Source organism: Manis javanica, chromosome 9 (genome assembly GCF_040802235.1).
Source record: "Manis javanica isolate MJ-LG chromosome 9, MJ_LKY, whole genome shotgun sequence".
In the NCBI taxonomy this organism is placed as follows: Eukaryota; Metazoa; Chordata; class Mammalia; order Pholidota; family Manidae; genus Manis; species Manis javanica.
Window position 1 is genome coordinate 104,181,108 of NC_133164.1, and position 26,389 is coordinate 104,207,496.

At 49.9% G+C, this 26,389-nt stretch overlaps 1 protein-coding gene across 5 annotated transcripts in view; it reads left to right on the forward strand.

The window, feature by feature from the left end:
• Positions 1–25,605, forward strand: part of MAPK4 (mitogen-activated protein kinase 4) — a 138,156-nt gene extending 112,551 nt beyond the window's left edge. For 4 of the 5 annotated variants that reach the window (XM_017648629.3, XM_017648632.3, XM_017648630.3 and 1 more), the window contains 4 exons: positions 14,600–14,744; positions 16,141–16,302; positions 20,166–20,367; positions 22,989–25,605. In XM_017648629.3, coding sequence (XP_017504118.3) covers positions 14,600–14,744; positions 16,141–16,302; positions 20,166–20,367; positions 22,989–23,688 — 1,209 coding nt within the window. In that variant the 3' untranslated portion in view covers positions 23,689–25,605. The remainder of the gene's footprint in view (positions 1–14,599; positions 14,745–16,140; positions 16,303–20,165; positions 20,368–22,988) is intronic. The other variant, XM_037016628.2, reaches the window with a different exon arrangement.
• Positions 25,606–26,389: the final 784 nt, after the last annotated feature.

Sequence of the window (26,389 nt, forward strand, 5' to 3'; positions counted from 1 at the left end):
TTTTCTGCAGGCTCTGGCCGGTGTACCTTTGTGAAGAGCATAGTTCCAATGGTTTAATAGACTGGTTTTAGACAAAGCGGCAGAGTTGGTAGAATCTGTCTTTTCTCCCGGTCTTCCCTCTGCATCTTTCCCTACATTAGAGCTTCCATTACAGTTTGCTGTCCCCCGTCTCCTTTCCCATCCCCCCTCATACCTGCAGATGCTCTGTGGCACATCTTTCTTCTCTCCAAACCCTCCAGGGATTTAAAAAGGATCTGGCATCAGTCATTTACACTTTAGTATGAATTTTAACACACCGATACACACCCTGATGGTGTTTGTATTTTAAGTTTTACTCTTACTCTAAAGGGGAAGATTGAATCCCTGGGAGAGGGATTTTCAGGCATCAGCCTCCAATACTGGAGGCAGTATTTTTTCATGCAACCTTCCTGCTGCTCTAGAAATCACACCACCTGACTGTCTGTACCTGCAGCCTCTGTCTTGGGGATTCTCACCCAGAGCCTCAGTGCCCACCAGGACTGGGTGAGGGCCCACTGTGCTCTCTAGAGGAAGTCCTTCATCATTCTCCATGGATAAATGGGGAGTGTGTGAGGGCTCTGGTGAGGCCACCACACCTGTTGCAGGAGAGAATCTGGACATTCAGGATCTGGCAGGGCTTTGGTTCCCTGTTGAGTACCCAGGAGAAAGAACTTCTGGAGAGTAGTAGCACTCAGGGTATGAGCCCTGATTCTAGTCCCTAAAAATTGTGTGACCTTGAACAAGTTATTTATTCTGTCTAAGCACAGTTTTCTGACCTGTAAGAAGGAAGTAATGATATCTGTTATAAGGTTGTCTAAGGACTAGAGATAAAGAATGCAGAGTGCTTAGTACAGTGCTTGTCAGGAAGGAAGAGGCCTCAGTAGATGGGAGTCCCTATTACTTGGAGGAACAGAGGCAGGGCACGTCGGCAGGAAAGCAAACAAAAGGAACAAAGCCAGTGAGAACCTGGAGCAGGAGACCTGGGGACAAGGACAGCCACCTCTATCCCCTTAGCTTTGACCCAGTGTCTCCTCTGGTGTCCCGCAGTGGGAAGGCACTCGGTGGGCTTGGCTGGCGACCTCCAAGGGGAGCATGGTCTTAGACTCATGAGTAAGGACAGCAGTCCCTCCGTCTTGCAGCCCCAGCCTTCTGAGTCACAGGCAAGATGGAAGTTAAAAAGATTGTAAGCTGCTAAATAGATGGTGCACAGCCCATAATGTGAAGTGTGTACATTTCACCTGAGCCATTGTACCCTGACTTTACACGTGATTCTAATAAACTTCATTATCTGGTTGTCAAAACCACAGTGGACTGGAGACAGCCAACGAGGGATGAGACAGACACTCTTGGAGCAGAGAGAAGTGACAGCTGATAGTCTGGCAAGTAAGGAGACAGGAAAAATATAACGGCAGACGTCATCATTAACAGGCACAGCCATCAGCCTCGTGGGGGAGTTGCTGCCTCCCTTTGATATCTCAGGGCTATAGTCTGTGAGAGTCAGAAACATGATGTTTAAACCTGACCATGCAGAAGGAGGTTAAGTCACATTCAGTGTATTTTAAGAAACCAGTCTGTCTGTGTGATGTGAGCGTAGACTTTGGGTGTGAGAGCACTTTCAAGGGCCTGTATACTTCCCACTTGTTGGGCTTGCACATATTTATTATTTGATAATTGTCTGATTCCCATGATAATCCTGTCATATAGGTAGGGTTTGTATTATTGTCTTCCATTTTATAGATGAGGAAACTATGGCCTAGAGTGGCTAGGAGACTTGCCATGGCTTAGGTAACTAGCGAGTGGTAAATCTGGGCTTAACTCCAGGACTTCTGATTTGATGGTCAATGCTCTTTCCACCACAGACCTTCCAAACTCCCTTGGAGCCCCCGGTTCTGCCCAGGGGCTACAGCAGGGATGCAGGGAGGCCCTCAGCGGGGCTGCGACATCCCACCTCTGCTTCAACAAGAAGTCCTCAGCATTCATCTGCAAGAGATTCTGGATACGGAAAATCAAAGAGGTCCCGCTGTTTGAAAAGAAAAAAAGAATGGGAAAGAGAGAACTTTAGAACTATCAAAATGGTGCCCTTAATATTTTGGGAACATTCCTATCCAAAATGATTAAAATCAAGACATGGGATGGTGTGCACACAGGGTGGATCTTCTGCCCCTTGAAGACTCAGCCAGTCAGAATGACCTCCCCTGTGGATGTCCCAGCCTTGCTGGATGCAGGTTCTCTAATGGCCGCCCTAGGTGGCCCACAGCCATCAGCCTCGTGACGGACTTGCCGCCTCCCTTTGATACCTCAGGGCTATAGTCTGTGAGAGTCAGAAACATGATGTTCAAACCCGACCACTGACCTGAGGTGGAAAGCTCTCAGCATATGAGAACACAGGCCCTGCCATGGTTTACTTTGAGAAAGGTTCCTAGAACATGTACCTGCTTTTCTCTCTTGAAAATCCTGACAACATGCCTTCCTATCCTCCTTGGCCATTGACCTCGTCTTTGACCCCGTTTACCCCTGGTGAGAGCTGCATTTGCCACGGTGTTTCACGAGTCTCTCGACTCAGGGCCTCACACTTGCACAACCCTTCCTGAGGCCCTGGAGGGACCCTGACAATGGTTTCACGTGGTCGTGCATTTTTTAATATATGCAAAGTAAGATACTTTGGAAGCAGTTTGTTAGGAAGGGCTCTGTTCCCATCCTCAGCCCTCCAACACACTGCCCCTCCTGTTGGGTGGTGTCGGCCTGGGCAGGCCTTCGGGGCATCTGACTAAGAGGAGGTGGGCCAGGAATGCCCTGAGTTTGGGCACACTGGGATGTTTGCATAGTTTGCAATTATTCCCATATACAGTTCAGTTATTGCCAGCTGTCTTGGTGTAGGAATATCTTCTAAGAATCCTTCTGTGGCCCACCAAATCAACTCCTGGAGTGTCGTGGCACAAAAGAAGTTGGACCCACCCTACAACTCATCATATGTGACTATCACTAGGCCACTGCGGACAGTTTGGCTGATGAGCGTCATTACGTTAAATAATAGAAGTTCAGTCACCACACAGAAAAACTAGAAATGCCCCCAAATCCAACAGCTCATATACAAAAAAAATACTTAATACAGTTTTCCCCAGATTTGACAATAATCCTGAAAATTTATATGACATTACTGATAGAAATTTATAAACCATCAATAGTACTAACGTATCAAGCCTATTAAAGGAAAGACTGAGTTGTCTTTTCAGTTATCTCTCAAAGACTGAGTTCTCTTTGAATTCTGACTGGGAAAAATTATATTACAAAATAGTCATCAATGATCAGAGAATAGTACATTCCGAGTTTGCTACCTGGATTTGCCAAGCGTCTAGTTAGTAACTGCGATACTTTTTTGTATTTGTGATGTCTGTAGTGTTTGTCAGCTTTGTCTCATTTTTAATTTGCTGCAATTTTCTCATTCAAAAATAAATACTCAGTTTGAAGCCTAATTCCATGTTCATAATTTTGTATTTTTTGAGGGTCCCCCGCAAGCCTGGATCCCTGCCAGCTCTCTTTCTGTTGCTCTTCACATGGTGACAGTCCCACCCTGCCTCCCTCCTCGGCCTGTGTTGACTGTCTCTGGTTTAATGATTGTCTTTGCAGTCAAACCAGCAAACTCACTGCCCAGATTAGGTTGTGAGCTCCCGGAGGACAGTGCCCCGACTCAGAGCACAGCACATGGGGCAGGACCCCCCGGTAAACATGAGAAACACCTGCCAGCAAAGCCCCTGAATGGACCAGAATTCCCTGGTGACCTGGGCAATGTCTCAGCATGTGGGGCACTTCCAAAGTGGGACATGGGCTGGGGACCTGCAGTTTTTCCAGGAAGAGAAGTGTTTCCACAGAAGGAAGATGTGATCCCTGATTAATAATGTGATTAGGGCAAGAAGCTGCCCAGCCACCAGGGAGAGAACACCCATCCCAGGTTCAGGGTCACACAGGGTTACTGAGCCAAGAGCTAGGCTCGAACCCTGACAGAGGAGAAGGGACTGGAGTTGGTCTGGGGGGTGGGGGACAGTGCTACCTACCAGCCTCCAGCAGCCTGCGAGCCCTACCCTCAGGGCCAGACCTCTGCCTTGACTGTAGCTGGCATTCCTGATTGCTTTTATAACATGCAATCACCCTGCCTTTAGCCTTCCCTGCCTGCAGGCCCCAGCAGGCACAGCAGGTCCAACTGGTACCTGCCCTCAGGGGCTCAGAGATAAGTGGGGGAGGCAGTGTGAGTTTCTGTTCACACAGAACATGTTCAGCAGGAGCCATGACATCAGTCCTTGCTAATGTATTGGAAGACAACGGGCTCACATGTCAGTGCTTCCTCTCCCAGGTAAAGGTGTTAACAAGGACCTTACCCAGTATTTCGCAAGGCGTGTACTTGAGAAAGTATACAAGAGTTAGACTGGTCCACAGGATGCACCTAGAAAGAAACGATCCTGTGGACCAAGAGGTGTGGTGTGTGGTGCCTCCTGAATTCCTGCCCGGGGGATCCTGAGACTGCTGTAAACTTGCTGATTGTGGCCAACCTGTCCCAGAGAGTTGGTCTGCCCACCTTTATCTCCCCCTTTAGTGTCTTTGGGATGTGAACCCACTTTGAAAAACATGCCTTAACTAAAAGCAGTGACCCATAGGTGAGACATTCCGACACCAGGACAGGCAGGAGCCAAATTCAGAGGTGGCAGGGCTTTTCTGGTTCTTTCTACCACATTCTGTAGGCAGCTACTTCCTACATTTAGGCTGGGCCCTGGGCAGGAAGCCTTCTGGCAGCAGGAGCCCCACGCTGACCAGTGCCTCCTTCCCCAGGCTTCTGCCCTTCTCAGGATCCTGTGAGAGGGGGAGTCCTGACACCTTTAGGTGAGCTTCTTGGGCCCAGCCCCAGTCCCCTCCCACAGACAGCCCTTGTGTAATTAACCACCCGGGGCTCTAAAATCTGCCACACCCTTCAATGTTCCACCTGTCCTGCATCCATGAAAGAAAGCAAGACATTGACCACAACTTACCCTTTTCTTTTTCTTAGTCTATTGATTCCATCATAGCTGTCTTCAGCAAAGGTGGATGTTTATACCCCAGAGCCTTCGGGAAAGCGGAGCTCACGGGAGGTCCTTTTATTCTTCTGAGTGTGTTTTTCAGGCTGAAAGGGGGAGAATTGTTCTCTGGGGAGGGATGGCCTGTGAACCACCATGAAGGGAAGGGCAGACATGGGCTGGCTGATAGCAGAAGAGGAACTTTAGGGACTGAACTGCCTGCAGGGGCTTGGTGGCATTGGTGCTGTTGCTGAGCTCCCTGCCTGAGCTCCTCCCATGAAGCAGGGACAGTGACAGTGCCCACACGACTGTCATGATCATCAAATGAAAGAACATGGAGAGAGCGTGGGGTGGTACCTAGCATGTGGTCAACACCTGGCAGATACTCATCATTATTGCACACATTAATCTGAAGTGCTTTGGGGTTAATACTCTCTCTGAGAGGAAGTGGAAGGGGTGCAATGAAGCGCTGAGTCTGACCTCCAGGCTGGTCCCCCGGCAAAACGGCTGAGCTACCACCCTGTAGCACCAAAATAATGTTAAATACAAATCCGCAGTCACACCCACACCTGAGGGAGCCCCTAGGTGTCAGAGGGCTGGACTTGCATGTGACCACTACTTTTGTCCTGTGATTTTAACATGGCCAACAAACTTCACAGTAATCTCCTCAGGGCCAGTGGTCAGTTCCTGAAATTCCACCTCGGGCATAGCAACCATTCCTTTAGCTTAATTTTTCTTCCATTAACTCATCACATTTAAAGTGAACACCCACCTTGAGCACTGCAAAGAGATGGGGGGGGAGTCCCCACCTTCAGGGCCTCCCCTACTATACAGTTGTGAATTTGGAGATGAAGGGATCCAGGAACACAAAAGCTTGCCAGGTAAGCCAGGCAGAGAAGAGGGGCCTGCAATAATTTCCTCATATATTAAGTGAAAGAATAAACATTTACCTTAGAGGATTGCCAGGAGGTCAACTGAGCTTAAATGCTGGGAGAAATCCCTTGTGCTCAACAAACTGCAAAACAAATTCCCTGCCCCACTGATTTCTCACTTATTTATACCTAGATATTAGTGAGGGATCGGAGAGGAAGGTTTGCTAGGTGGGAGGAGAAAGTTGAGAGCACTGTCCTCATCTGGGGACTGGGGAGCAGAAAGGGAAGACTTGGGGCTCAGAAACCCGCTTCCCTGGTGTTCTTCCTCGACATGGCCCACGGTCACTCCGCTTGATTCACTCTGCTCTCTGCTCAAGTGTCACCTTGTCATGGAGGCTTTCCCAGACCACCCACCCAACCCATCACTCAAGCTTCTTACCCTGCTTTATTCTTATTCCTAGCTTGGTCTCCTGCAGACATAGACACATTCATTTGTTCAGCTGTCTTCTGCTAACATTTACACTCCATGGTATCAGGGACTTCATTTTTGTTCACTGCTGGGACTGAATCTGAGCACCACCAATTTTTAGCTAATCTGTTTTGGTCAAGTTACTCACTTCTCTCTACACTTCTCATAGGGTCATTTGATAATTAAATGCATTAATAATAATAAAACAGTACTTGGCACAATGCCTGGCACACTGTAAGTTTTCAATAAATGGCAGCTATTGTTATTAATGGTTGCTTTCTAGTAAATTTGCACTTGCTGGGGGTCAGTCATCTGGAGAAAATCTCTGTGGCTGCTCAAGGATTCATGTCAAGTGGAGCTAGAAATAGAAGCCTGCACTAATTGGGGAACCATGAAAATACAGCTTACTTTTCCAAAGCAGGTGAACGAAGATCTCTAGGACATTTTTTCTCAAGTATGGCTCCATGTTGGGATCACCTGGAGAGTTTAGAAATTACTGATTCCCCGGGCCCACCCCCAGAGGTTCTGATATGATTGGGAGGGCGAGTGGCTGGAGCATCCAGATTTTCTTAAATGCCCCAGATTAGAAGCCTAACTTGTAGCAGGGTTGAGAGCAGCTGCTCCAGGGTGCCTCCAGATTCCTCTTGAAAGTCGGCAAGATAAATGTCTAATTATGGCCCAGCATTTCTTGCATCTTCCTAAAAGGAGCCGTTTGCTCACAGGCCGGTCCATTAAAAATTAATCACTTTGGCCCAGCAGGGACCCTCATTTAAAGGTTGCTAATTGTGATGCAGCATCCTGGGACTCTAGCGCCCCCAAGAGGAAAGGAGGAAAGCTTGGGAGACACAAACAGATGGGGAAACTGAGGCTGAAGCCGCCAGACAGAGCCTTCCATCCCTCCACCTCTCTAGCCAACCCTGCAGCCCGTCCTGGCAAGGCTGATGGGATTAGCACTGGCGATCCTGATACATCTCCAAACAAAACATGTGGTCATGTTTTTGAACTGTAGTAGAGTTCATTATTTGGGCCCCTTGAGGATAATGTCCAAAGCTGTTATCTGAGGGAGTAAGCTCTAGCTGAATGAGAAACCACATTTCAAGAAAATGCTTTTTAAAAAGAAGCCCACCCCTTTTGCCCCCATCTCCCCACTGTTTCAAAGTACCAGGAAGGACATTATGCTGAGTGAAATAAGCCAGCCACAAAATGACAAATTATTGTATGATTTCACATCTATGAGTAGTCAGATTTACAGAGACAGAAAGTGGAAGGGCGATTGCCAGGGGTCAGGGAGAAGGACCATGGGAAGTTGCTTAGTGGTACAGACTCAGTTTGCTAGATGAAAAGGGTCTGGAGATGGATGGTAGTGATGGTTGGCCAACGATATGAAGGTACTTAATGCCACTGAATTGTACACTTAAAAATGATTAAGATGGTGAATTTTATGTTATGTGTCCCTTACCAAAATTAAAGATAAATTATTTTTAAAAAGCAGTTCTATCATAGTTTTTTAAGATGTAAAGGGAAGTAAGCACATGGGGTCTGTGAGACTATAAGAACTTAATTGGGCTTTCAGTTGATTTCCATGGAAACCTGGGACTAGATGGTGAATTTCACCATGCAGGATCCCCAGGAGCATGGACTAGGAAGGGGCAGTCCTGAGAAAGGGGGCAGCCGACCAGCATTTATGGCTTGCTGAAGGTAATGTAAACTCAGTGCAGCTGATTTAACCACATTATTTCTAAACCCATGTGTATTGTAGCTGCATAAATAATATACCCAATGACTTACCAATAATTCTGTTGTGCGCTGGACTTTTAAGATTGTGTGTTCCTTCCCTCAGCTTGAGAGATTCCCTGCTGAATATTTTCATGGAAATGAGTTTAATAGAATGAGTTTGGAGTCAGCAATAAGAAAACCTATTTGGCCGTGGTGTTTTCTTTCTAAAAAGGCTTCTAACATGCCTGATGTGGATATTGGCACAAATAAGAATTATACCTTCAGAGGGAGAAGACTGCAGAGAGGGAGGCCGTATATTTCTGCTTAAACTAGGCCTCTGGGAGGGTGTTGTTTTTCTAAAGCATCTTTTGATGAGTGTCTGTAACACAAAGAATTAACCCCTATTATAGGTCAGTCTGCTGCTCAGTTTGAGAAATCTGCCTGGCCTGTGACCTAGGCACATCTGAAATCCTTAGGGCAGTTGGGATACTAAGGATCACCTAGGGCCTTGCTGGTCCAAGACTGGTCATCTGGCCTCAGCACTGACAATACCTTGTGATGAAATGGAATCTGCATGTAATCAGTCCAGGTCCCCAAGAATTTGCATGCACACCAAGCCTGAGGAGCTGAGCTCTGGATTCAGCAGGAGGGTGGTGTTGGCACATCTCTCCACAAACTTGTCCACGCTGTGCCTGTTAGGAGCCCAGTCCCCTGTTGGACAGCCCAGGGCTTTAGAGGGCTCTCTTATGTGCGAGGCAGTAGAGCCGAGTATTCAGATCCAAGGTGCTACATCTGCACAGCCTGGGATTGAATCCCAACTGTGCCACTTACAGTCTGTGTGACCATGGATAGGTTGGTTGCCCTCTCTGGGCCTCAGATGCCTCACTGTAAGATGACTACAATGAGAGTCGCTACCTTGTTGGTTTGCTATGAGGGTATGAAGTGGTTAGAGCAGTCTGAGGTCTCAGTAAATGTTAGCTATTTTTATCATACGGCATCGACTTCTGTCTCCCGCTTTGCCTCACATCTGTCCCCAGAGCCTCAGGGAACAAGGTTAAGTCCTTGTCCATATAACAGCCTTGCAAACTAAAGGCAGTTCTCACGCCCACCCCTCACTCCCAACTACAGCCTCCAGGCTCAAAGTGCCCAGTCTTTCCCATCCCTTGAGTGACATGCCTTTGATCACCACAGCACACCCACCAGGAGGTCTTCTGGGAACAGGCATGTCCATAAGAATCACAGCTGACCCAAGGCTAAAGTTTTATTTCTCCAGAGCCTGACTTCTATTCCCCTTGACCTGATTTCTTCTAGATCAGAGAGGCCTGCGTTCATGTGCTCCTATCCCCTCCCAAGGAAGCATGGTGCCCAAGACTTTCCTGAGCCCTTAACCCCCTCCTATTCAGAGAGCAGCATCTTTGCTGCCAGCCCAATGTGCAAGCCTGGAGAGGCTGTGAGGGACAGAGTGCAGAGCCTGCGGCCACCTTGATCCACAGACACCCCACCCGCTAGTCATTATCAGCAGTGGCTGGACCACCAGGCTCTCCAATTTGCCTGGGGCAAACAAGAAAAGCAGGAGGCAGGTGGCCTGTTCATAGCCTACACTGAAAGTCCTGTCCTATCTACAGTCCTGCCTTCCCACTCTGCAACCTTCCACGGCTCCCTTTGTTCTTCCTGGGGTCCTTACACTTGGAGAGGAGCTCATTCAGGATGAAGATAGGATGGCCCACGTCGGTGGCTTTGGGCAAATGGCAAATCTCATAAGCACTTCCCTGATTCTCAGATGTGTGTCTTTGGAACTGCTAACTTTTAGAACAAAGGTCATTCTTCTCAGCTGCTCCCCTATGTCCCATTTGTCCACATGTCCAGATAGCCCTCTGTCCACCAAGCACAGGTCTTTACTCACTCCTACCTTTGTTCACACTGGCTCCCCCTCACCACCTGGAATGTTCCCCAACACAGCTATCTAAGATGTCTACACGTATCATGCCCAACTCAGCCTTTGCTCACCCACCTCAGGACAAAACATCACCCCTTTGCACCCTGGACATGCCTCTCCCTCGCTGTTTCCATTGACTCTAGTATGCATGGCGGAGGAGGTCCTGCAACATGCAGGTTAAGGTATAGGCTCTGGAACCGGACATCCTGAACCACTTTCAGTCATGTGACTTTGGCCAAGTTGTGTTGCTCCACAAAGAGCTTCTTGATGCAGGACTGCAGAATGAATTCACATAAAACGCTCATGCAGTGCCCAGCACAGAGCAAGCCCTGTCTGCACATTGACCAAGGTCATTCCCTGGTCCTTCCAGCCATCTTTTCATATTGAGTCTTTCATCTCTCTTACCATGTTAAAGAACACAAAGATGATCTGCATTTCCACTGTAAGGGGATGACGTGTGTTGGGCTCCCAGGACACACGCCAGTGACTGCTGGCTGGGAAGGTGGGCCTTTCAGAGCCCTTCTCCATCCTGGCCTGGAAATGGGGGCAGCCCTAAACAGCCATCCAGTGTGAGGAGAGAAACAACCCTGTCCATCCTGTTATCCCTCCACCACACGCACAGCATTACAGCTGACCAGGCTATTATTCTTGGGAGAACATTGTCCCCACTTAAATTCACCTATCCCTGGGAGGGGTCAGTAGGCACATTATCATTAAAGGGTAAAGTAGAAGGTTTAGTGGGTCAGGCCTTCTCCCACCACCTTCTGACCCCCAGGCATGAGCTCAGGCGAGGGCAGGTGGAGGCATGGAGAGCAAGCAGCTCAGTCAGGGCTGGTTTGCACCGCAGCGGAGGAGGCCACCATTCCGGGGTGAACCTGAGCAGGGCTGTTCTGAATTCCCTGGCAGGCAGCTGGGACTGAGTGCAGCTCCCCTGCTCCCTCTGCAAAGAGAATGCTCAGAGCTTAATACACCCTCCCTCCTGTTGGGGACCCCTACTTACCAGGACAGCTGCTACTAGATGATTTCCCAAACCACCATGAAGCTGTCAAAGTCAAGGCCTCCTGTTGGCTGAAGGAGACTCCAGGACCGCAAAGTGGGGGGTTGGAGCAAGAGCTAAGGAAGGCCCAAAGGCTTCCCAACACGGTCTAGACAGGAAACATTGTCCCACCGCCTCCCCATAGCACTCCAGAGTCAGCTTCTCACAGGAACCCCAAGGGACGCTGGGAAAGGGCAACTCCAGTCTTGCCTCTATGAGCTGAGAGGCGACACGTGGACTGTGGGACAGCAGGCTTCCTGTCCTCAGAGAAGCAAGGCCTTGCAGCTCAGGCAGCAGTGTGCCGAGCGTTTGCCTGCTGTCCCACCCACTTCCTCCTCTGTTAGCCTGAAGACCTGGGAACCCCTTGGAGACCAGAGCTTCGAGGGCAGTTTCCTCTACATCCACATGGAACTAAAACTATGCACAGCCTCCAGGCCTTGGCAGGAAAGCCACTTAAGGATATTTGCTGAGCAAATATACTTACTGATTTATGAGTCCTCCTGATAAAATTGAGTTTCCATTTCTTAGTACTCTTTAAAGTTACAGTTTTTTATTCTAGAAAATTTTGACTTTTCACTCCATCCACTCAACTGAAACTCCTCTCTTGAATTCAGATCACCAGTGTCATGCTGGGGGCCCCAGAGCCTCTCCTGCTCAGATACCCAGGGCTCATCTCAGCCGAGGATGGGACCTGCATGGCTTCCCCATTGACCCAGGAATGGATTCCCCCATTTGTCACCACCCCCCTTCCCAGGGCTCCTCTTGCTCCAGAGCCTGGCTGAAGACACTGCAACTTCCCACATTTTGTCCTTCCCAGTGGCTTCTGAAACAAACCAGTAAATCCCCTTTACATTTTCTAAAGGGCTTGAGGGACAGGTGTCCATAGGGAAACAGCTAGCGGTTAACAAAAATCCAGCAGGTGCTTGGTTTTCACTCAGAGGTTAGGAAGAGCCCGGGGTGCTGTCTCAGCTGCTAGCGTGACCTGGCCGATAATTCTGGCCCAGCAGCAGCCTTGCCCACTTGAACTTCTTTCTTTAACTTTCAGGGCAGGTGTTTCAGAAGGAAGCCCCCCTCGGTCCCCACTTCAGCCCTAGACGCTGCAGAGGAGCAGGCGTTAACTATAGGAGTTCCTTTCCTAAAGACCACTCACTAACATAGCAGAAAACCCACCTTGTGTCACCTCCCCTCTCAGTGATGGCTGCTTTAGTCTTCCTCTGACAGTTTCAGCCTCTGACTGGCAAATAAATTCATGCCATTCTTTCTTTATAACCCATCCACCCAGAAGTGAACTTTTATAGACAGTTTGGCTTGTCTCTGTAATGTTTAGAATCATACTTAACCCCCTCACAAACTACTAAATGTAAAACAGCATGGATGAGTCTGGTGCATTAAGCTAAGTGAAAGAATTTAGACTCAGAAGGCTGCACACTGTGATTCCATTTATATGATGTTCTGTACAAAGCAAACCTAGAGAGGCAGGAAACAGTGGCTGCCAGGAGGCTGAGGGCAGAGGGTGACTAGAGGGGACACCAGAGAATTGTCTGAGATGATGAAATTGTTATATACCTTGTGATGGTAGCTACATGATTCTATGCTTTTGTCAAAACTCTTAGAACTAAAAAGAGTGCATTTTACTACCTGTAAATTATACCTCAAGACCCCTGATCTAAAAATAATTACTTACACTTGCCAGTCCTTTTTGGAACAAGGCAAAGGCATAACTAGCTGGCAACTTCTGTCAACTCCACACCCACCCTTGAAAGTGGAACTCTCTTAGTCAAGTCAGGTCTGAGGATCAGTGGTCCCTGCAGGAAGTGCTTCATTTTGAAGGGGGTTCAGACATTCCCCATTCATTCATTCAACAGTGTTTATTGAACACTTCCTAGGATGCAGACTTGGGGACGAGGCATTGCAGAAATGGCTGTGAATCAAGATACAGCTGCTGCCCATGAGGTCCCCCCAGGAGTGGAGGATGGCAGAGAAGTGAAGAAACAGTAGCCAAATGGGGACCATGGAGCTCCCTGGAGAGGCATCCATCCTCATCGCAGAGAATCGGGAAGCTTCTGAGAGGAAGCCCATTTGAGTGTGTAGACAGGGAGGGCAGTGGGCATGAGGACATCCATCCAGGGAATGTACATCTGCAGCGGCCCAAAGGAGAGAGAAAGAGGGGCACATTTCCACATCTGGAAGGAGTTCTGGTTGGGCTGGAGCATTGAGGCCAGGGAATGGGTATGCTGTAGTCATTTCTGGCTGAGTATTTTCCTTTTCCTGCTTCCCTCCAGCAGTTTGAGAACCTCCTCTAAAGAAATATGTGACATGGAGGAGAGTAAACTGTTGTAATTGCGGGGCTCTCGAAAGGTTCTAAACACTTGATAAATCTTTGCTCAACCAATGAAGAGATTTCAGATTAATTGATCAAAAGCTCCTGGGTATTTGGATTTCTTACCTTTGCATTTATTTTAACTTGAGTCTGTGATGTTTTTTACATGAATAAAAGGGAAAATTTGAACACTAAACAAGAAATTACATCAGAATATGGGAAATAACTCGCCCATCCCTGGAATCTCACATCGGATCCCCTTCATCTCAGTGGTCTCACCTTGACCCCCGTATGGGTCTGTTTTCTCACTTTGGAGAGACTGTTCCAGGTAATCCAAATGGATGTGTCCCAGGTTTCGTTGTTGGGCCAGCTTTCTAAATTACATAGAGAACAAGTTCCAAATTGCCTGGCTGTATTTCCCTATCCATGCTTAACACCTATGTCATCATTGAACCTCATAGGAAGGGATTCTATCCCAGATCACAAACCATTTGAACAATGGCTAAAATCAGCTAGAATATCCATCCCCAAAAAAGACACTTTGTAGAAATCCCAGAATCCTCTGGGCCAACCAAAGCTGTGTCTGCTCTGCCATTTAGGGCTGTGTCCATATGCCCTTCACCTGTACCCATTATGAAGCTGGCCTTATTCATTGTCAGCAGGGGCTTAGCATCTGGCATTACAGTCACATTACTTCTAAACATAAGCACCAAAGCAACTGGCTTGACTCCAAACGTTTGACTATTTCTGAGATTCAGCCACTGGCTAAATGAAATTCTAGTCTCATCATTACTCTGTTGATAGTGGTAATGAACTTGAGTATGGCTCCTATTTATCTGTCTTACTAGACGAGGGTAAATTTGTTTGGCATAGTTACAGCGAGTTGGGGTGGGAAATCACTCCTCCTGAGGCATTAGTATCCTGCATCCCTTTCTATGGAGGAGAATGCCAGGGCTTCATGAGGTTCCCCCACCAAAGACTCAGAGCCCCACCAACCAGCCTGAGCCCCTCTAACTTGACTTCTGTTCCCTAATGCTCCTTCAAGAGCCAGAGGAAAGGATCAAAAGTGAAAGGATCCTGAAAGGGGTCCTGTCTCCAGGTGGTACGAAACAAGAAAGGGCATGTGGGGGTCGGGAGGGGCAGTATCTGCAAATGGCCCATCATTGGAACCGGGACATTTTGTCTTCTAGGGTTATCTGTCAGAAGGGCTGGTGACGAAGTGGTACCGCTCACCACGTCTGCTCCTCTCCCCTAACAACTACACCAAAGCCATAGACATGTGGGCTGCTGGCTGCATCCTGGCTGAGATGCTCACCGGGAGGATGCTGTTTGCCGGTAAGTTGTTAACCGTGCCTCCTTCCTTCTCTTCTGGGGCTGTTCTGTGAACTCAGTGCAAAGAACCTGCTAATCACAAAAAATGCTAGTCTTTCCCTTTGAAATTACTGCTGTGGCTTTTATGATACTGCCTAGAGGCACCTTATTATCATTTCAGGCAAAATACTGGGGAGGCTAAAAATAGCCTTTTGAGGACAGAACTTTCAAACTCAAGTAACCACTTGTATTTGAGCACCTTGAGATTGATCGCTGAAAACGCCCATCATACATGTTCAGCCCCTTCCTCCTCTCTCCCTGCCACAGCAAGTGCTCGTTTGGAGAAGGGATCCCACAGGGGCTCTCAGAGTCCCTGAGCTGACCCTCCTTGACCCACTGTAGGGAGAGGCCAAAGGGACCCCTTCAGAATAGAGCATTCACTTAGACTTAGTACCACACAGGGCATGGTGGGGACACCTGGAAGAGCCCCACCCTGGGGCCCCAGCTTCTGGACCACCATAGGCATCAGTGGTAAGAGGACGGGCCTCTGTGCAGCTGGATAAGTCAGGGGACTTCTTGAGCAAGCAGAACCTTAGTTAAGGATAAGTGGAAAGGCTACTCAAGCAAACAGGGAAAATGGAAGTAATGGAAGAACAACCTAGAGGTCAGAGAGCAATAGCAAGGAGGGAGCCCTGACCCGAACCAGCAGTGCCAGCGCTCTGATACAGCGTCAGTGATCGCCTGCGTATAGAAGATGAGATGAGTTTCTAAGACTCCTAAAGACTGAAGCTTCTTTTGGATAAGAACAGTATTCATTTCCAGCATCTGGCATGATGCCTGTCAGGGAGGAGATGCTCAGTACATAATTATTCGTTGAGTGAGAGAATGAATGACTAAATGAAGGTGTGAATGAATGCTTGACTCTGTTCTGTCCCCCACCACACTTGCCTGCACACCTGGCATAGCCTGTCTTCCTCCCTCTGCAGGAGCTCAGAGGCAGTGTGCTCTAGAGACATTCCAAACCCAATTTGTGACATTGAAAACCAAAAGTGAGGCCCAGTCCTAGCCTTACAGTCACTTCCTCCCCCGCCTGGTAAGGAACATGCAGAGAGGCATGTGTGAAAGAGAACTTAGAGAGCCTTGGGCCAGGCCCTTCCTGTCACTATATCAGACTGGTCCATTCCGGAGGCAGAGACATTTGACAAAGCCAAGCCCCAGAGATGGCAAGCAACCTGCTCACAGTCACACAGCAAGTTAGTGGCACGGTGAAGATCAGAACACAGGTGCCCTGGCTCCCATCCTAGTGCTGCTCCCACTGGCCTGTGTTGCCCCTCCCAGGTCTCCTGAAGCCACTCTGGGGCTTTCACACACCCCAGCCACTCGGGCATCACTCATACCCATCTGGTATCTGGCTCCCCAGGGGCTCACGAGCTGGAGCAGATGCAGCTCATCCTGGAGACCATCCCCGTGGTCCGGGAGGAGGACAAGGACGAGCTGCTCAGGGTGATGCCCTCCTTCATCAACAGCAGCTGGGAGGTGAAGAGGCCGCTGCGCAAGCTGCTCCCCGAAGTGAACAGCGAAGGTACCTGAGCCTGAAAGCCAGGCCAGCATCCCGAGGCCATGCTCGGCTTCATCTTGGGGGGGGCAGTGGCAGGTGTCTCCTTCCAAAATGACCAAGCACAGTCCCTAGACACAGAAGAGGGGCCCTGCGATAGTGGGCATTCACCATGGCTACCTCTAGCTTGAGGATTATTGGCCCCTGGAGTCAGCCATCAGGCAGCCCTCAGCTAGTGGTCCTCCGGATTCTCCCCCCTTTCGCTTCCTTTTCCTTCTTTCTCACTTGCCTTCCTCCCTCCCTTCCTTCATCCCCCTTCACTTGTCTTCCCTTGGAAGGCACAGTGTGATGCAGAGAAGATGAGTTTTATCAGCTTGACACCCAGGCCCAGACTCAATGCCCAGTTCCACCAGCATCTAGCTGTTTGGCCTTGGACAAGTTTCTTGACTTCTCTGCATCTCAGTTGCTTTGACTATAAAATGAGTATAATAACATGCCTCACATAGGGCAGTTATGAGCATTAAGTCAAATAGAATTTGTAAAGCCCTGGGCATAGGATTATTGCTTCACCATCTTAGATGTTACATTATCAGTGGGCCTCCTACTGGCCAGAGGCTTCCTGAGAAACCCATGCGTTAGGTAGGATATAGGTTCAGCCAGTTTTAAAAGAGACCAAAATTCTCAATTGATTAAATAAACTTTGTTTCTTATTTGAGAGGAAAGAAGTTAAATTTATTTCTCTCTTATATAATAATCCATATAATCTTGTGTAAGACAGTCCAGAGCCAATACAGTGGACCTGCTCTACAAAGTCATCTAGGGAGCAAAGCTCCTTCTGTCTCGTGCTGCATCTTAGAATGTTGCCCTGACCACCTGCAGGGAGGAGGGACTGAGGGCAGATCCCCTTGCCCTTAAGGTCACGAGCCAGAATTTGTACACCTCACCTCCGCTATGTCTTGTCAGCCAGAACTTAGTCACATGGCCCACCTCACTGCAGCGGAGGCTATGAAATGGCTATTTATTTCATGCCATTTTGTGTCCATTATATGAAAGAGGAGAACAGACATGGGGTACAGACTAGCAGTCTCCATATCCTTCCCCATCAAGAAGTGGCCCCAATCAGCCTGTGGCTTTAAGGTAATGAGGCATCCCTGAAATGAAATACCAGCAGTGGAAAGGGCATCAAGGCCACCTGCCCAGTAGAGCCATGGTGAGCCCCCTCCACTGTACATTTGAGGCCCCACAGGCCTGGGAAGAGATGGGGGGTTCTCTCTGGCTGTAGTCCTCAGAGGCTCAAAGGACACAGTCTAGGTCTGGAGACCACCTGGGGACACTGAGTTCTGAGCTCTATTTACTACAAGAAGTAAGTATAGCACACGAGACAAGTCTGATGAGCAAGCCCAGTGTACACAACGGGCAGAAGGAGTCCTCTGGGTGAGGCAGGGTTGAGGGCCCTGCCCACCTGCCTCTCCTTCTCCAGAGACGCCCCTGAGAATCCCTCCAGAACCCCTGGGGCTCTGAGAAGTCCAGTTTGGAATCCACTGGGCCCAGGAAGGGACAATTCTGTACTGAAGTCTCATGATATTAGAAATGCCTTAATTTTTACGTGGGGAAGTTGAGCCCAAAGAAAAGGAGTTTGGGGGTGGTGGGATATGATGGTTTATGAGTTGGAGTCAAGCCAGTGCTGTAGCAATAAACCCCAAATCTCCAGGCCTACCTTGCTAGCAATGGATTCCTGGCTCACCTCCAGCCCCAACAGTGGGGGGGTCTGGGGGCTCTGTCCTGGACCCAGGATGTCAGGGGTCTGCTATCTTCAACATGTAGCATTCAAGGTCCCCCTGGGCACCAGCTTCCAGGCAGAGCCAGGAGAAGAGAGCAGAGACCCTCACAGGAGGTTTTTATGGGTCAGGCCTGGAAGTGGGGTACACACATCACTGCTACCCTGTTCCACTGGCCTCAATCACACAGCTACATCTACTGCAGGATTGCTGGGAGATGTAGGCCAGCTGTGTGCCAGGGAGAGAGGGGCCTGGCATGGGACACAGCACTGCCTTGGAACATGAGAGGAGAAGTCATGGGAAAGAGAGAACAGGCCCTCTGGGGGAACCACCCTGGGCAGAGCTAGGCTCAGGGGTTTTAAGCCCAAGGGGCAGATTTTGGTTTGACATAAGAAAGTGTTTTCAAATATTTAGGCTTCACACAAATGTCTGGGCATCTGCTAGAGGACCAGCTTTCAGGGAGAGGAGGAGACTCATCCTTACTAGAGTCAGTGGAGTGGACTTCTGGGTTGGCACTTCCCAAATTCAGGGCTCACTGGGTCTTTTCTAATAATGGTGATGATGCCTCCTGACATTTAGAGCTTTCACTCTCTCATTTCCTTGTCAGTAGGTCCAGTGTATGAGGGGCTGGGAGGGGGGCCAGAGGCCCAAAGAGGGAAAGGCTTGCCCTGCCTGGAGCTGGGCGCTGCCCTGCAGTGCCTGACTCTGCCCGGTCCTGGGAATCTGTGCGGACAGTCCTCTTCAGGTCTGCAGCCCTGGCCCAGAAGCACCCCCTGAGCCCCAGGGTGTTTGGTGGTAATCAGAATTACAGCTGCTTCACTGACTGTTGATCTAGAGTCATGGAGCATCACCATGTCCTCCTGGGAGGCCAATGACCTTCTGAATCCATCAGTTTCCTGAATCACTGATGAGTTTCCCCTCAGAGAGATTCAGGGCTGGTGTGCAGGGCAGGGTAGTGGTGTTGGCTGAGGCCTTCCCAGGGGACGACAATCTGGGCCTGGAGCTCAGCCACCTCTGTCCCTTCCGTGTGGGCTCTAACATGATTAGCCAAGTCATGATTTAAGTGAGCCTCCATTGCTGAGAAGTAACAAACTCCAGGCTAGACCCTGCCCTGAGATAACCCAAGGCCAAGCTCGCAGAGCAGATGGGTGCTCCTGCCCCTGCTCAGTAACAAGGGCGCAAATCCCTGTGTGCAGGGCTAATTCAGCCAGTGCACGCCCGTGGCGCCCAACTGGCCGCTGCAGTCCTGACATATATTTTCATGCTGATTGGCAAAGAGCCGCCACGCAAGGCTGCTAAGCATCACCGTGTCCTCCTGGGAGGCCCTAGGTTGCATCTGCCCAGGACCTCCCCTTGATCCAGCCATTAAAGGGAACTGCCTGGAGCAGCAGGAGGGCTTCAGCCTGGTGGTTAAATATTTTGAATACCAAGCCTGCTTGACTTTGTTTGTCAAACCTCCACTGGCAACGTGTAGTAGAAAGAGCTCTGGACTCAGACAGGAGCGCCGGGCTGTCAGACCCTGTCCCAGCCACCTCACCTCCTCGGTGACCATCCCACTGAGGCTTTTTACTGCTAGCACCTGCCGTCCGCTCAGCAGCACTCAGTCCACGACAAATGGAGTGGATGTAGTTACCCCGAGTTCCCCCAGTCAAGTGGAATGGCTGTGAGGTGTGTCCCACACTGTCTCCCAGAGGAGCCCCAGCTGCCCACAGGAGGAACCTGCTCATTGGCATGTCTTCTAGAGGCTTCTTCCCTGCTCCCCAACCAGCACTTCCAGGATCACTGCCATATAACCTACCTACACCCCAATCCTTGTCTCTGGAGAAATCTAGCATAAAGCAGAGTTCTAGCCCTGGACCACCTGTAACCGATGGTGACCTTGAGCAAGGCCCTTTATCCCCCAGGGCCTCTATTCATCTGTGAAGGCAAAAAAGCAACATTGCTCTAAATTTGTCACTGGAGTGTAGGAAGGATCATGGGGAAGAAAATGGCTAACATCTTTTTACAAGTGGAAAAGCACAAACACCAGCAAATGTCACCATAGTGAGGAGTCACATTCTCAGCAGGTTGGGGGCAACAAATGACCTTCATGTCCTGCTTTGCTCCCCACAGCCATCGACTTTCTGGAGAAGATCCTGACCTTTAACCCCATGGATCGCCTAACAGCCGAGATGGGGCTGCAGCACCCCTACATGAGCCCATACTCGTGCCCTGAGGATGAGCCCACCTCACAGCACCCCTTCCGCATTGAAGATGAGATTGATGACATCCTGCTGATGGCCGCCAACCAGAGTCAGCTGTCCACCTGGGACAGGTGCAGTCCTGGAGCCCAAGCCCACATTCACATCCTCCCATTTCTGTTTTGCCTCTGATCCACCATGACCCTTCCCTCGCTTCCCCAAGTTCTATAGCCTGTAGGACACTTTCCCCAACTTAGCTTCCTGCCTTTCTCTCCCCTGTCCCCATACACAGCAGGTAGATGACTGTGTTTTGCATGTGCGGGTTGGGAGGCCAGCTTCCCTCCCCATCCCGAGTAGACTGAGCACAGGGCTCACTGCAATGTTTGGCAAGCATATAAGGAGTACCCACTGTTGGAGCTCACTCCTGGCAGACTGGGAATTTTCCCTGGAAAAGTCAACCAGCAGTGCCAGGCAAGAAAATAATGCAAAACTGACCACTACACATGCGTTTGTGTGGTTCCCATCATCTGCACCACCTGAGAATGCTGTTAATTTTTATTGCTCACTGACACGTGAGGATGGTCCAGCTCAGTGAGGTTAGAGATTGGCATCATGTCACATAGCTAATATCTGGCCCGGGGGTGCCCTCCCCAGTCTGCATCCATGTCAGAAACTGTGAAACATTCACAGGACTCTTTCCTGCTACACTGGGCTTGGCTTCAGAATCGTTCTCAGCACAGCGTGCCTGTGAAGTCACTAACAGTGAGTTGGGTAGAAGACAATTTTTGCACAATCTCTGTGTGGACATATTATGATCTGATGTCCTGTTCTGATGTTCTTAGATCAGCAGCCAAATGTTTGGGCATCACCATCTGCTGCTCCTGGGAGGGAGAGCTGATGGCTGCTTGGTTTAGAAATAGAAATTGAGGGCATGGCAACTAGGACTCCGAGGGGGCCTGAGTGGGAGCCCCGCTGTTGTGGGAATGTGACAGCTAGTTACGTAAGTCACAGATGAGCAATTTCTCCTTTTCAGTCATTTGACAGATGATGGGTTGCAGATTAAAGAGCACTGAGGGGGGCTCAGGGCAACATTGCTATTTTTGGACAGGTTTGTTAGTGTGTTATTGTCAGTTGTTGTTATCAAGAGTTGCCAGCAAATAGAGATTAATGACAACTCTCTCTTCTGCCACCCCCTGCTAGGCCTGCCCTTGACTGTGGCCCCTGAACAACAGAGTGCTGGCTCAGCAAGGTTCATCCTATGCTGATTGTGGCCATGACAGGAAAACCTGTAGCAGGTTTATTTGACCACTGCCCATCAACTCCGGCCACCTCTAAACCTGGTGCATTTAAGCTCCAGACCTTTCCCATCACTCCTATGTGAAGGAGGAGGCCAGCAAAGGTGATGACAAACCTCTTCCCATAGGCCCTGCTCCTTTGGGCAAACTGCTTAACCTCTGAACGCTCCTGTCCTCATCTATAAGGTAGGGTGATAATACTCCACAGAGCTGCTAGGAAGACTCCAGATAACCTGTGTTTGGCTTTTGGTGTGTAGCAGCCAAGGGCTAGCTAGGGTCTTCACAAGCTCTTCCTCCTAGAAATATCTGCCATTTCGAGGACCCCCTTAGGAGGAGGGAGTATTCACCCCTGGGGGTGACTCTGGACCCTCATGGCATCACCAGGAGGGTGAGCCATCCTGGGACCCTCCTGCACCTCACACACCACATCATGCAGACTGCCGCTGTGCGTCTGCCCCTGCACACAGCCAAATCTGCCTGTCCTTGCTGGGCTGGATTGTCCTGTGTGAGCACTGGGCTTCCCATCATTCCATGACCAGCTGGCTCCCCATGGTTCTGTACAGAGCTCCTGGCACAGGGAGGAGCGGGCTCAACCCAAGTTGATGGCCTGTCTGCCTGCCCTTCATCAGCTCTTGGCTGGCTGACATGGCCCTCCATGGCTACAGGGTAGTGGACAGAGGGCAGAATTCCAAGGATGTTTGCCTTCTCCTGAGGGTGTCTGTAATCTTCCCACAGGCCCCACCTGTGCTGCATCTATGCCAGGTGCCCGTGGCTACCAACCAGATCCCTAGATCAGGAATTCTTAGCCCTGGCTTACGTTAGAATCATCTGTGGAAGTTTTAAAACTGTGTTGATGCAGGGATCTATCCTATACCTGCTGACTCAGACAGAATTGGGGGCTGTGGGCTAGGCATGGAATTTTATTTTTAATTCCCCCAGGTGATTCTAGTCTGAGTCAGGGCTGAGAAGCACTCCATAGGGCCCTGCTACTCAAAGTGTGGTCCTTGGACTAGCAGAGTCAGCATCACCTGGGAGTCTGGTAGAACTGCATTATCTCAGACCCCACCTTCCATTCTCCTCAATCGAGATCCTCAGTTTCACAAGGTCCCTAGGTGACTTGTGTCCACATCAAAGTTTGAGGAGCACTGTGGACCCGCTCGAAAGTTTCATAAAAACAGGGATTTGGTATTCTTCACTGCTATGTCTGGTAATGCCTGGAACATGCTTGGCACACACTAGGTGCTCAGCAAACCTCCGTAGCGTATTGAATGAATACAAAAGAATGCAAGAGTTAAGCCAGTCAGCCCCTCTACGTGAGCCCTCGAGGCTCACCGCTATCTTAGGCTTAGAATTGGAAGGGCTGGAAAGGAATGGAGAGGCAGCCTGTGGGTGGGGAGGAAGGCATTAGGCGAAGCCACCCAGTCCGGGATCTGATCGCCATTCCCTCCGTACCCATGCAGGTACCCTGTGAGCTTGTCGTCGGACTTGGAGTGGCGGCCCGACCGATGCCAGGACGCGAGCGAGGTACAGCGTGATCCGCGCGCGGGCTCTGCGCCGCTGGCGGAGGACGTGCAGGTGGACCCTCGCAAGGACTCACAGAGCAGCTCAGAGCGCTTTCTGGAGCACTCGTACTCGTCCATGGAGCGCGCCTTCGAGGCCGACTGCGGGCGCTCCTGCGACTACAAGGTGGGGTCGCCGTCCTACCTAGACAAGCTGTTGTGGCGCGACAGCAAGCCGCACCACTACTCCGAGCCCAAGCTCATCCTGGACCTGTCGCACTGGAAGCAGGCGGCCGGTGCGCCCCCGGCTGCCGCGGTGGCCGCCGCGGATGCCGGGGCGCACGAGGACGAGCCGGCCAGCCTCTTCCTGGAGATCGCGCAGTGGGTCAAGAGCACACAGGGCGGTCCCGAACACGCCAGCCCACCCAACGATGGTCCCGAGTGCCACCTGTCTGCCTCTCCACCCCACCTCCCCGCGCCCGTCGATGGGGGTGCCAGCCCCCAGTTCGACCTGGATGTGTTCATCTCCCGCGCCCTGAAGCTCTGCACCAAGCCTGAGGACCTGCAAGACAATAAACTGGGCGACCTCAATGGCGCGTGCATCTCCGAGCACCCTGGCGATCTCGTGCAGACGGAGGCCTTCTCCAAAGAAAGGTGGTGAGGGTACCGTAGGGAGCTTCAGGCCCCAGAGCAAAGGAGAGGCCACCCAGGAAAGCCGAGCCTGCCAGGGAGGGGGACACCCCCAGCATCTCTATCGCCCTTCCGCCCCTTTCTGCTGCCTTGGGGTTAGCGGAACATAGGAAGGATCCGAGGAGGAAGAGGAATGTCTATTTCTTAAACTGCCTTAATAACTAGCCTTTAACCTCTGCGAGAGGGTTTGAACAGGAGCCTAGTTTGGGGGTTGATCACTTTCCCAGTGAAGGGGCCCTTGCATTTTGTAAGTAGTAGTGTGCAGGGAAGAAATGTCTTAGCAGTCTGCAGACCCGACCTGGATGGCCTGGTGCAGAGGAATCTTACAGGCATAGTGTTGAAAGCTTCTGGCCTAGCTATCCTCAAGGGACCCGTGGGAGGCCCAGAGAAGCAAAGTGCTGAAGATCAGGGCCTCGGTATCAGGGCAAGCCTTGAATCCCCTAGGCCAGTGTCTGTCACTACAGCGTCTTCCTCTGCTAGGGTCACTGTGGCTTTTCAGTCAGAAAACTTGGTCCAAGATGATTCTTCCCTGTTTATTGCCATCTGATCTATGTGACCTTTTATTCAGAGCAATGTTCCTTGTATTCTGAAATTGGAAACTGAGTCCATTTTACCCTCGCCACCAAGCATATTTTCTCTGGCTCCTCAGCTACTTAACTGTTCCCCTATCTGCCACATACCTGTATTTGCCTCAACCCGTGTGGTCTGAAATCTTTGTTTCAGATCAGACCATTTTGGGGTCTAGGATAGAAGCTCATTCTCCCAGGCTTATGCACACACCTCCTGCAGGTTCCCAATGCACTTTCCCAACACACTCACAGACACAAAGACACAGCCCTCATTCCCGAGGGGACGTTGTACCCAGGTGAGCCTGAAGACAGCAATTCTACAAATTCCTCCAGCCTGCCTCCCCCTCCTACCATCCACATACACGGAACTCCCCTCCCAGCCCACTGCAGGAACTAATGTTCTCAGCATAAATCGTTCTTTTAGAGGAAAGCAAAAGGTGTCACCCTAGAGCAATGTGCTAGGAGAGAAGATTTCACACAGGACCTATCATGCTTCATTAATACCGCCCTTGATTCTGATCATCCATTTAGCCCTGGCATAGAGCAGGCCCTATAATATAAAGAAATGCACTGGAGAGCAAGTGGCCTTGGGGGCAAGAAATCCAGAAAGGTAGGAAGGGGTGTGAAAGGTGGGGTGCCAACAGGCACCAGCATGGGGACCCCACAACAAAGCTACCATGCCCCTCCCAGCTTAGGCCAGGATGCGTTTGGAGTATGCAAACCCAGAGGTTTACGCACACACCGAGCCTGGTGTGATGGTATGGAGGCCCAGCAGGCCCTCTGCAGAAGCATAGTCCGGTCCCTGAATGCTCTGGAATGCTCTGCTATTTCCACGACTGGTGTTCAGCTCCCCGCAAAACCCCCAAAGATACCCACAGGAAGCCCAGCCAGTCTGTGAGCAGAGGATCCACAGTGTTGGTCTCGGGCTGTGTTCACCCTCACCTCAACAGCACCTTAAATCTAATCAGCTAACTAGGATTTGTACATTGAAAACTGCAACATGTTAGAAACTTATATTTAAAAGCAGAATTAATCACACTGATCAATTTTTAAATATAAAATATATAAATATGAAGTGTTTGGGTTTTTGTTCTTGTTTTTTAAGAAAAGAAAATGTACACCGCTCCTCATGTGCCATTTGTCCTCAGGGGCGGCTTTACTTTTTTGATAAAGGAACAAGCTGCTGACCTTGACTGGGAGTTCATATGTAACTGTTATGACAGAGGAATTGTTATTACTACTCATGTTTTAAAAAGATCTATTAAACATTATTAAACTTGATCAGGATGGACCAAATAAAGTTTTATTGGAACACAGTTCATTTATTTTTAAGTATTCACTCATTCATTCACATTATTATCTGATCCTGTCTTAGGCAGTGAGTGATTCACTGGAACCTGGATGGCTTCTCTCCACACCCCTGAAAGCCAGCGTTCCGAGAGGTTGCAGTTAGAGGAGAGGGGAGAGAGCAGTCTACACAGACTGGTGACCAGGGGAGTGATTCCAGAATGACCTGGGTCAGGCCTGGTGTCCACATTGTAGACTGCAAACCATAGCTTGGAGCTAACTCCAAACCTTCTGATCAAGGCTTTTTCTTATTAAATCACAGTCTGCTTATGAAAGCCAGGCTAGTTGACAGATCTGCAAGCTAGCTCACCACTCATTCTGGCAGAGTGGTTACTATCATTGGGGAAATTGTGCCACATGTATGATGGATTGCTTCAGGAAGCAGTCATTTCCAGCTACCCCAGAGCTGTGCCGGAGTCCCAGGCTGAGGCCCTCAGGGTTCTATGGCTGAGGGAGCTCTCTGGGTGTGCAGCTGATTGATGGGTGGCTGTATGATGGGTGGCCGCATGAAGCAAGAGGCAAGATGGAGAACTGAGGATGTCAACAGGCTGAGCCATGATCAGCTCCAACCCTCAGAATATGATTCCCTGGGGACTCTGGAGTTGAGAAGGAAGGAAAAGATCAAACTCCTCATACCCCTACCAGGGATGATTACAAGGTATGGTTAATTTTAGGTTCCAACTTGATTGGTCCAAGGGGCCAGGTACTTGGTCAAACATTATCTAGATGTTTCTGTGAGAGTGTTTTCAGGTGAGA